This window comes from Ictalurus punctatus, chromosome 5 (assembly GCF_001660625.3).
Source record: "Ictalurus punctatus breed USDA103 chromosome 5, Coco_2.0, whole genome shotgun sequence".
Lineage (NCBI taxonomy): Eukaryota > Metazoa > Chordata > Actinopteri > Siluriformes > Ictaluridae > Ictalurus > Ictalurus punctatus.
In genome coordinates this window covers 34850550-34863049 of record NC_030420.2, presented here as the reverse complement: position 1 = coordinate 34863049, position 12500 = coordinate 34850550, and the positions used below count along the sequence as shown (strand labels likewise).

Genomic DNA, 12500 nt, shown 5'->3' with positions numbered 1-12500 from the left:
AGCAGGGAAACACACACTGACACACACACACACACACACACACTGACACGCACATATATACACACACACATACACACACACACTTACAGTGACATGCACATGTACATATATATACATATATATATATATACACACACACTGACACACACAACCACACACACATGCGCACACACACTGACACACACATACTGATACACACACTGACACATTCACGTAGACGCTCTAACACACTACCAACATGCTAAAAAACACTGACACACAATATTATACTCGAACACACTACTAACACACTTACACACAAAGGTGTAATAAATATTGGCACACAGTGTGTTATATTATAGAATGTTGATATAGAGATGAGATGTATAAGGATGCTGAGTGTGTGTGTGTGTGTGTGTGTGTGTGTGTGTGTGTGTGTGTGTGTGTGTGTGTGTGTGTGTAGCTCATCAGTCTGACACGTCCCACAGACTCGTGGTTGGAACATGTGGATTTCCGCACGCTGTTCCGATGTTTATCGGATGAAGAAGTGCTGCAGGTTTTCGCTGCTACAGTGTTGGAGCGCAGAATCGTCTTCCTCGCTGAGGATCTAGGGTACACACACACACACACACACACACACACACACACACACACACACACACACACACACACTGACACACACACATTCACACGGACACACTGACACACACATGCACAACGCACACACGCACACACATACACACATACACACACATACACACACATACACACGCACACACATACACACGCACACACATACACACACATACACACGCACACACATACACACATACACACACATACACACACACATACACACACATACACACACATACACACACATACACACACATACACACACATACACACGCACACACACATACACACATACACACACATACACACGCACACACATACACACATACACACACATACACACTGACACACATACACACGCACATACACATACACACGCACATACACACGCACATACACACACACACACACACACACACACACTGACACACACACATTCACACGGACACACTGACACACACATGCACAACGCACACACGCACACACATACACACATACACACACATACACACACATACACACGCACACACATACACACGCACACACATACACACACATACACACGCACACACATATACACACACACATACACACACATACACACACATACACACACATACACACACATACACACACATACACACACATACACACGCACACACACACACACATACACACATACACACACATACACACGCACACACATACACACATACACACACATACACACTGACACACATACACACGCACATACACATACACACGCACATACACATACGCTCACACGCGCACACACACACATACACACGCACATACACATACGCACACATACACACACATACACACGCACACACACACACATACACACGCACACACATACACACATACACACACATACACACGCACACACATACACATACACACGCACACACATACACACATACACACACATACACACGCACACACATACACACATACACACACATACACACGCACACACATACACACACATACACACGCACACACATACACACATACACACACATACACACTGACACACATACACACGCACATACACATACACACGCACATACACATACGCTCACACGCGCACACACACACATACACACGCACATACACATACGCACACACACTCACACACGCGCACACACACAGAGGAATGCAGGGAATAATGCAGTATAATAGTAAATAGAGATGCAGTAAAAGTGAAGTTTAGAGAGAAACAGATCAGCGGTGGAGCTTTAAATCCTTTACACATGCAATTATACGTTTGTAATACTTACAGCTGCATCTCAAAACAGTAGAAAATCATGGAAAAGTTCATTTTTTTCTGTAATTTAATTTAAAAAGTGGAACTTCTGTATTATAAATTCTTTATTCAATAAAGACTCATTATCATTATCATTATTCTAATATTTTGAGAACCTGGATGTTTGATTTCCGTGAGATGTACACCGTAATCATCGAGATTAAAACAAAAAAAGCCTTGAAATATTTCACTTTGTGTAACAAATGTAGAATGTTTTGAGATCCACCTGTACATGCAGTATATACCGTACTCTCAATTCTGTATATTATACTCACTCTCGCTCTCAGGACGTTGTCTCAGGTGATCCACGCCGTCTCTGTCCTCCTCCATCCCTTCATCTGGCAGCACACACTAATCTCCATCGTGCCTCAGATTCTGATTGACGTCGTCATGGCACCCACGCCATACCTGCTGGGGGTTCAGAAGCAGCTGGCTGATGATGTCCTCGATCAGGGTGACGTGAGTGTGACATCATCGTAATGCGACATCAGTTTCTGCTTTACTACAAACAACACCGTTATTGACTTTATTTACATAACCTAAACCTGTGGCTATACACCATATACACCACGCTCAACCTGTGGCTATACACCATATACACCACGCTCAACCTGTGGCTATACACCATATACACCATATACACCACGCTAAACCTGTGGCTATATACCATATACACCATGCTCAACCTGTGGCTATACACCATATACACCATATACACCATATACACCACGTTCAACCTGTGGCTATATACCATATACACCATATACACCACGTTCAACCTGTGGCTATATACCATATACACCATATACACCACGCTCAACCTGTGGCTATATACCATATACACCATATACACCACGTTCAACCTGTGGCTATATACCATATACACCATATACACCACGCTCAACCTGTGGCTATACACCATATACACCATATACACCACGCTCAACCTGTGGCTATACACCATATACACCATATATACCATATACACCACGCTCAACCTGTGGCTATACACCATATACACCATGCTCAACCTGTGGCTATACACCATATACACCATATACACCACGCTCAACCTGTGGCTATATACCATATACACCATATACACCACGTTCAACCTGTGGCTATATACCATATACACCATATACACCACGTTCAACCTGTGGCTATACACCATATACACCATATACACCACGCTCAACCTGTGGCTATACACCATATACACCATATACACCACGCTCAACCTGTGGCTATATACCATATACACCATATACACCACGTTCAACCTGTGGCTATATACCATATACACCATATACACCACGCTCAACCTGTGGCTATACACCATATACACCATATACACCACGTTCAACCTGTGGCTATATACCATATACACCATATACACCACGCTCAACCTGTGGCTATACACCATATACACCATATACACCACGCTCAACCTGTGGCTATACACCATATACACCATATACACCATATATACCATATACACCACGCTCAACCTGTGGCTATACACCATATACACCATATACACCATGCTCAACCTGTGGCTATACACCATATACACCATATACACCACGCTCAACCTGTGGCTATATACCATATACACCATATACACCACGTTCAACCTGTGGCTATATACCATATACACCATATACACCACGTTCAACCTGTGGCTATACACCATATACACCATATACACCACGCTCAACCTGTGGCTATACACCATATACACCATATACACCACGCTCAACCTGTGGCTATATACCATATACACCATATACACCACGTTCAACCTGTGGCTATATACCATATACACCATATACACCACGCTCAACCTGTGGCTATACACCATATACACCATATACACCATATACACCACGCTCAACCTGTGGCTATACACCATATACACCATATACACCACGTTCAACCTGTGGCTATATACCATATATACCATATACACCATGCTCAACCTGTGGCTATACACCATATACACCACGCTCAACCTGTGGCTATATACCATATACACCATATACACCACGCTCAACCTGTGGCTATACACCATATACACCATATACACCACGCTCAACCTGTGGCTATACACCATATACACCATATACACCATATACACCACGTTCAACCTGTGGCTATACACCATATACACCATATACACCACGCTCAACCTGTGGCTATATACCATATACACCATATACACCACGCTCAACCTGTGGCTATACACCATATACACCACGTTCAACCTGTGGCTATATACCATATACACCATATACACCACGTTCAACCTGTGGCTATACACCATATACACCATATACACCATATACACCACGCTCAACCTGTGGCTATACACCATATACACCACGCTAAACCTGTGGCTATACACCATATACACCATATACACCATATACACCACGCTCAACCTGTGGCTATACACCATATACACCACGCTCAACCTGTGGCTATACACCATATACACCATATACACCATATACACCATATACACCACGTTCAACCTGTGGCTATACACCATATACACCATATACACCACGCTCAACCTGTGGCTATATACCATATACACCATATACACCACGCTCAACCTGTGGCTATACACCATATACACCACGTTCAACCTGTGGCTATATACCATATACACCATATACACCACGCTCAACCTGTGGCTATACACCATATACACCACGCTCAACCTGTGGCTATACACCATATACACCATATACACCACGTTCAACCTGTGGCTATACACCATATACACCATATACACCACGCTCAACCTGTGGCTATACACCATATACACCATATACACCACGCTCAACCTGTGGCTATACACCATATACACCATATACACCACGCTAAACCTGTGGCTATATACCATATACACCACACTCAACCTGTGGCTATACACCATATACACCACGCTCAACCTGTGGCTATACACCATATACACCACGCTAAACCTGTGGCTATACACCATATACACCACGCTCAACCTGTGGCTATACACCATATACACCATATACACCACGCTCAACCTGTGGCTATACACCATATACACCATGCTCAACCTGTGGCTATACACCATATACACCATATACACCACGCTCAACCTGTGGCTATATACCATATACACCATATACACCACGTTCAACCTGTGGCTATATACCATATACACCATATACACCACGCTCAACCTGTGGCTATACACCATATACACCATATACACCATATACACCACGCTCAACCTGTGGCTATACACCATATACACCACGCTAAACCTGTGGCTATACACCATATACACCATATACACCATATACACCACGCTCAACCTGTGGCTATACACCATATACACCACGCTCAACCTGTGGCTATACACCATATACACCATATACACCATATACACCATATACACCACGTTCAACCTGTGGCTATACACCATATACACCATATACACCACGCTCAACCTGTGGCTATATACCATATACACCATATACACCACGCTCAACCTGTGGCTATACACCATATACACCATATACACCACGCTCAACCTGTGGCTATATACCATATACACCATATACACCACGCTCAACCTGTGGCTATACACCATATACACCACGTTCAACCTGTGGCTATACACCATATACACCATATACACCACGCTCAACCTGTGGCTATACACCATATACACCACGCTAAACCTGTGGCTATATACCATATACACCACACTCAACCTGTGGCTATACACCATATACACCACGCTAAACCTGTGGCTATACACCATATACACCATGCTCAACCTGTGGCTATACACCATATACACCATATACACCACGCTCAACCTGTGGCTATACACCATATACACCATATACACCATATACACCATATACACCACGTTCAACCTGTGGCTATACACCATATACACCATATACACCACGCTCAACCTGTGGCTATATACCATATACACCATATACACCACGCTCAACCTGTGGCTATACACCATATACACCACGTTCAACCTGTGGCTATATACCATATACACCATATACACCACGTTCAACCTGTGGCTATACACCATATACACCATATACACCATATACACCACGCTCAACCTGTGGCTATACACCATATACACCACGCTAAACCTGTGGCTATACACCATATACACCATATACACCATATACACCACGCTCAACCTGTGGCTATACACCATATACACCACGCTCAACCTGTGGCTATACACCATATACACCATATACACCATATACACCATATACACCACGTTCAACCTGTGGCTATACACCATATACACCATATACACCATATACACCACGCTCAACCTGTGGCTATATACCATATACACCATATACACCACGCTCAACCTGTGGCTATACACCATATACACCACGTTCAACCTGTGGCTATATACCATATACACCATATACACCACGCTCAACCTGTGGCTATACACCATATACACCACGCTCAACCTGTGGCTATACACCATATACACCATATACACCACGTTCAACCTGTGGCTATACACCATATACACCATATACACCACGCTCAACCTGTGGCTATATACCATATACACCATATACACCACGCTCAACCTGTGGATATACACCATATACACCATATACACCACGCTCAACCTGTGGCTATATACCATATACACCATATACACCACGCTCAACCTGTGGCTATACACCATATACACCACGCTAAACCTGTGGCTATACACCATATACACCACGTTCAACCTGTGGCTATACACCATATACACCATATACACCACGCTCAACCTGTGGCTATACACCATATACACCACGCTAAACCTGTGGCTATATACCATATACACCACACTCAACCTGTGGCTATACACCATATACACCACGCTAAACCTGTGGCTATACACCATATACACCATGCTCAACCTGTGGCTATACACCATATACACCATATACACCACGCTCAACCTGTGGCTATACACCATATACACCATATACACCATGCTCAACCTGTGGCTATACACCATATACACCACGTTCAACCTGTGGCTATATACCATATACACCATATACACCACGCTCAACCTGTGGCTATACACCATATACACCATATACACCATGCTCAACCTGTGGCTATATACCATATATACCATATACACCATGCTCAACCTGTGGCTATATACCATATACACCATATACACCACGCTCAACCTGTGGCTATATACCATATATACCATATACACCATGCTCAACCTGTGGCTATACACCATATACACCACGCTCAACCTGTGGCTATATACCATATACACCATATACACCACGTTCAACCTGTGGCTATACACCATATACACCATATACACCACGCTCAACCTGTGGCTATATACCATATACACCACGCTCAACCTGTGGCTATATACCATATACACCATATACACCACGTTCAACCTGTGGCTATATACCATATACACCATATACACCACGCTCAACCTGTGGCTATAAACCATATACACCATATACACCACGCTCAACCTGTGGCTATACACCATATACACCATATACACCATATACACCACGTTCAACCTGTGGCTATAAACCATATACACCATATATACCACGCTCAACCTGTGGCTATATACCATATACACCATATACACCACGCTCAACCTGTGGCTATATACCATATACACCATATACACCACGCTCAACCTGTGGCTATACACCATATACACCACGTTCAACCTGTGGCTATACACCATATACACCATATACACCACGCTCAACCTGTGGCTATACACCATATACACCATATACACCACGCTAAACCTGTGGCTATACACCATATACACCACGTTCAACCTGTGGCTATATACCATATACACCATATACACCATGCTCAACCTGTGGCTATACACCATATACACCATATACACCACGCTCAACCTGTGGCTATACACCATATACACCATATACACCATGCTCAACCTGTGGCTATATACCATATATACCATATACACCATATACACCACGCTCAACCTGTGGCTATACACCATATACACCACGTTCAACCTGTGGCTATATACCATATACACCATATACACCACGCTCAACCTGTGGCTATACACCATATACACCACGCTAAACCTGTGGCTATACACCATATACACCATATACACCATATACACCACGCTCAACCTGTGGCTATACACCATATACACCACGCTCAACCTGTGGCTATACACCATATACACCATATACACCATATACACCATATACACCACGTTCAACCTGTGGCTATACACCATATACACCATATACACCACGCTCAACCTGTGGCTATATACCATATACACCATATACACCACGCTCAACCTGTGGCTATACACCATATACACCATATACACCACGCTCAACCTGTGGCTATATACCATATACACCATATACACCACGCTCAACCTGTGGCTATACACCATATACACCACGTTCAACCTGTGGCTATACACCATATACACCATATACACCACGCTCAACCTGTGGCTATACACCATATACACCACGCTAAACCTGTGGCTATATACCATATACACCACACTCAACCTGTGGCTATACACCATATACACCACGCTAAACCTGTGGCTATACACCATATACACCATGCTCAACCTGTGGCTATACACCATATACACCATATACACCACGCTCAACCTGTGGCTATACACCATATACACCATATACACCATGCTCAACCTGTGGCTATACACCATATACACCATATACACCATGCTCAACCTGTGGCTATATACCATATACACCACACTCAACCTGTGGCTATACACCATATACACCACGCTAAACCTGTGGCTATACACCATATACACCATGCTCAACCTGTGGCTATACACCATATACACCATATACACCACGCTCAACCTGTGGCTATACACCATATACACCACGCTCAACCTGTGGCTATACACCATATACACCATATACACCATGCTCAACCTGTGGCTATATACCATATATACCATATACACCATGCTCAACCTGTGGCTATATACCATATACACCATATACACCACGCTCAACCTGTGGCTATATACCATATATACCATATACACCATGCTCAACCTGTGGCTATACACCATATACACCACGTTCAACCTGTGGCTATACACCATATACACCATATACACCACGCTCAACCTGTGGCTATATACCATATACACCACGCTCAACCTGTGGCTATATACCATATACACCATATACACCACGCTCAACCTGTGGCTATATACCATATACACCATATACACCACGCTCAACCTGTGGCTATAAACCATATACACCATATACACCACGCTCAACCTGTGGCTATACACCATATACACCATATACACCACGTTCAACCTGTGGCTATAAACCATATACACCATATATACCACGCTCAACCTGTGGCTATATACCATATACACCATATACACCACATTCAACCTGTGGCTATACACCATATACACCATATACACCATATACACCATATACACCACGCTCAACCTGTGGCTATAAACCATATACACCATATACACCATGCTCAACCTGTGGCTATACACCATATACACCATATACACCACACTCAACCTGTGGCTATACACCATATACACCATATACACCACGCTCAACCTGTGGCTATACACCATATACACCATATACACCACGCTAAACCTGTGGCTATACACCATATACACCATATACACCACGTTCAACCTGTGGCTATATACCATATACACCATATACACCATGCTCAACCTGTGGCTATATACCATATACACCATATACACCACGTTCAACCTGTGGCTATACACCATATACACCATATACACCATGCTCAAGTTAAAGAGGAAATTGTGATGATTAGATTTGTGGTTAAACTGTTCCTTTAATCAGTTAGAGTTATGATTAGAGTTATGATTAGCAGGATGCCATTATTGGCATATATATATGAATAATTATTTAAAAAAATATTTCAGATTGCTTGTTTTAATTTTGGAATTGTTGTCAGGATTATTTTTAGTGCCTAATAATAATGCTTTAATGTATTATTATTATTATTATTATGATTATTATTATTATTATTTAAAGATCTCTGTGGTTTCTCTTGGGCAGATTCTGGCTGTTGATTTGTCGGAGGGTCGAAAGCAAACGTTCATCAGACGAGTGAGTTTTATTTTCATTTGTAATGTTTTATATGATTTTAACTTTTTATATGATTTTGTTTTGTTTTTTTTAAAATTGCTTTATAAATAAAATCGATTTCTTCACACATTTAAACACATCAGTATTCAATGTTTGAGACGCTTCCTCACCTGCGAGTCTCTCTGCTGCTCGTTATTTACAGAAGCTGTAGCTCCTCCCCCTGACTCTCAGCCAATCAGAACTCACCGGACTGCAATGATATTAATGAAGCTGAATTGATTTTCTTCATGTTTGTGTGAGCAGGTCGGAGACGAGGACTCGATTCTACCCCACAAACTGAAAGAGGAGATCCTGCAGGCTCTGAGGAGCAGGAGCGAGACGTCCAGTCAGTATTCAGTCTCACAGCGGATTGGTTTACTCATAAACATCTATTCATTCACAAATAACTCACACACATTCATTTCATCATCCTGACATTCATGTACCTTTTTCTCGATTTTCTGTTTTTTTTTCCTTTTAATTTTGAACTTTTACTTTTCATTTTTCTTCAGACTGAAACCGAAGTAAAAAAAAAAAAAAAAATTAAAAACAAAAAATCAGAATATGAAGTGTGAATTATTATTAAATAAATTTAGTATAAAGTTCATTCATTGACATTTTAACTTTTCAAAATACAATTTACTTAATTTTTTATTTACAGATTGTTTTACTAATTGCTTTTTAAAAGTATTAGTAAGCTTATTAATTTACTAAAGGAAAAATGTATTTCTTTTCATTCCTCTCTCTCTCTCTCTCTCTCTCTCTCTTCTTAGGACTGACTTTAAAATTCCAAAAAAATTAATTCAATTAAATTGTATTTATTTATAAAGCTCTTAAAAAAATAAAATAAAGTTAATAATTGTAGTACTACTTCTCCAAAAAAAGCCAGTAAGGGGCTTTTTTAACCCCCTTTTTTTTTTAAGCATGGTTAGCATTGAGGTTAGCTAACCTGTAAAGCGTAAACCGGTGTGATGACATCACTTTAATGCGTTGTTTCAGGTTTGGAGGAACTGAACCGCATCGTCCCCGAAGCCTTCCTCCCGTTCTTCATCAAAACCGTCGGCCATTTCTCCAAATACGTGGTGAGGAACGGAGCGGAGGTGAACTTCCACAAGAGGAGCTTCTGTAAAGCCATCGAGTCCAAAAGCACTCGACATTTCGTCAAGAAGTTCATTCAGACGCAGATGTTCGACCTGTTTATACAGGAAGTGGAGCAGAGACCTGCCTCCCAGAAAGGTGAGGCATACGCCCAGTGTACAGACACGCCCACTACATCGTCGAGCACGCCTACTGCACTATAAGACACGCCCACTGCACAGACACACCTACTATACAGACATGCCTACTATACACACACATTGGGACACAGCTACTGCACTATGACACGCCCACTGCATGATTAGACACGCCCATGTGTAACTGTACACGCCCACATTTAAATGTGGTTATTACTCTCTTCTTCAGTATTTTATTTACGTTATTTCTTTTTCTGTCCTGCAGGTTTTTTTGAGCAGAAGATCTCGGAGTATCACAGGAAGATGCGAGAGAAAGCAAAGAAACACTAGAACTTTAAAACTTGTGTAAAATATACAGAAACTGGATGTTAAATAATTATTCAGGCTGTAGATAGAAAAATGAAAATTATTTATCTGTTAATTTTATTGTAAATTGGGGAACGTGTGTGTGTAATGGATTCTTTTAAAATGTGTTTTAATACTATATTTTGTGAGTGAATGTGTGTGTGTGTGTGTGTGTGTGTGTGTGTGAAGACAATATTTTAGTTTTAGATTTTGGTCTTAATGTTTTTAAATTGATAGTGAGTGTTTTTTAAAGACTGAGCCAGAATTTAAATAAAAACTTTTAAATGTTTAAAAGTTCTTATTTTTATTAATTGTGTTTTTATTAAATTAAGTCTTACCATGTAAACAATTAAATAAACACCAAGCAAAGATTACCAACATGCTAATACTGTAGTTTTTAGAGTTTGTCAATATATTTTTTTAGGCCTGTGTTTAATAAGAAAAATTTACTGAATTAGAGATTTATTCTGATTCATACTGTAAATAATAAATAATATAGATTTAATGTTTTTCATTATAAAGGAACATTTTGGTGAATAATTATGTTTACAGAGAAAAACCTCGATACTGCAGTACTGACACTGTCCACTGGGGGTCAGCAGCACTCAGTTATACACCACTGAGCAACTCTGTAAACTTAAACGCAAACTTCTTTAATAAACATGTTCACATTTAGCATATTTGAATATTGATGGCTATAAA

The 12500-nt window shown here is 41.2% G+C and overlaps 2 protein-coding genes across 7 annotated transcripts in view; one reads left to right on the top strand and one right to left on the bottom strand.

Annotated features, from left to right (window-relative positions):
• The window catches only part of dennd2da (DENN/MADD domain containing 2Da), a 40238-nt gene extending 28066 nt beyond the window's left edge, over positions 1 to 12172 (top strand). For all 6 annotated transcript variants that reach the window (XM_053680517.1, XM_053680516.1, XM_053680519.1 and 3 more), the window contains 6 exons: positions 443 to 591; positions 2233 to 2404; positions 10150 to 10200; positions 10483 to 10564; positions 11218 to 11454; positions 11719 to 12172. In XM_053680517.1, coding sequence (XP_053536492.1) covers positions 443 to 591; positions 2233 to 2404; positions 10150 to 10200; positions 10483 to 10564; positions 11218 to 11454; positions 11719 to 11783 — 756 coding nt within the window. In that variant the 3' untranslated portion in view covers positions 11784 to 12172. The remainder of the gene's footprint in view (positions 1 to 442; positions 592 to 2232; positions 2405 to 10149; positions 10201 to 10482; positions 10565 to 11217; positions 11455 to 11718) is intronic.
• Positions 11948 to 12500, bottom strand: part of zgc:194990 (SPRY_PRY_C-I_1 domain-containing protein) — a 7802-nt gene continuing 7249 nt past the window's right edge. The window contains exon 10 of the mRNA XM_053680522.1: positions 11948 to 12500. This exon is cut by the window's right edge and continues 979 nt beyond it. The gene's annotated coding sequence lies outside the window, so the exon portion shown is untranslated.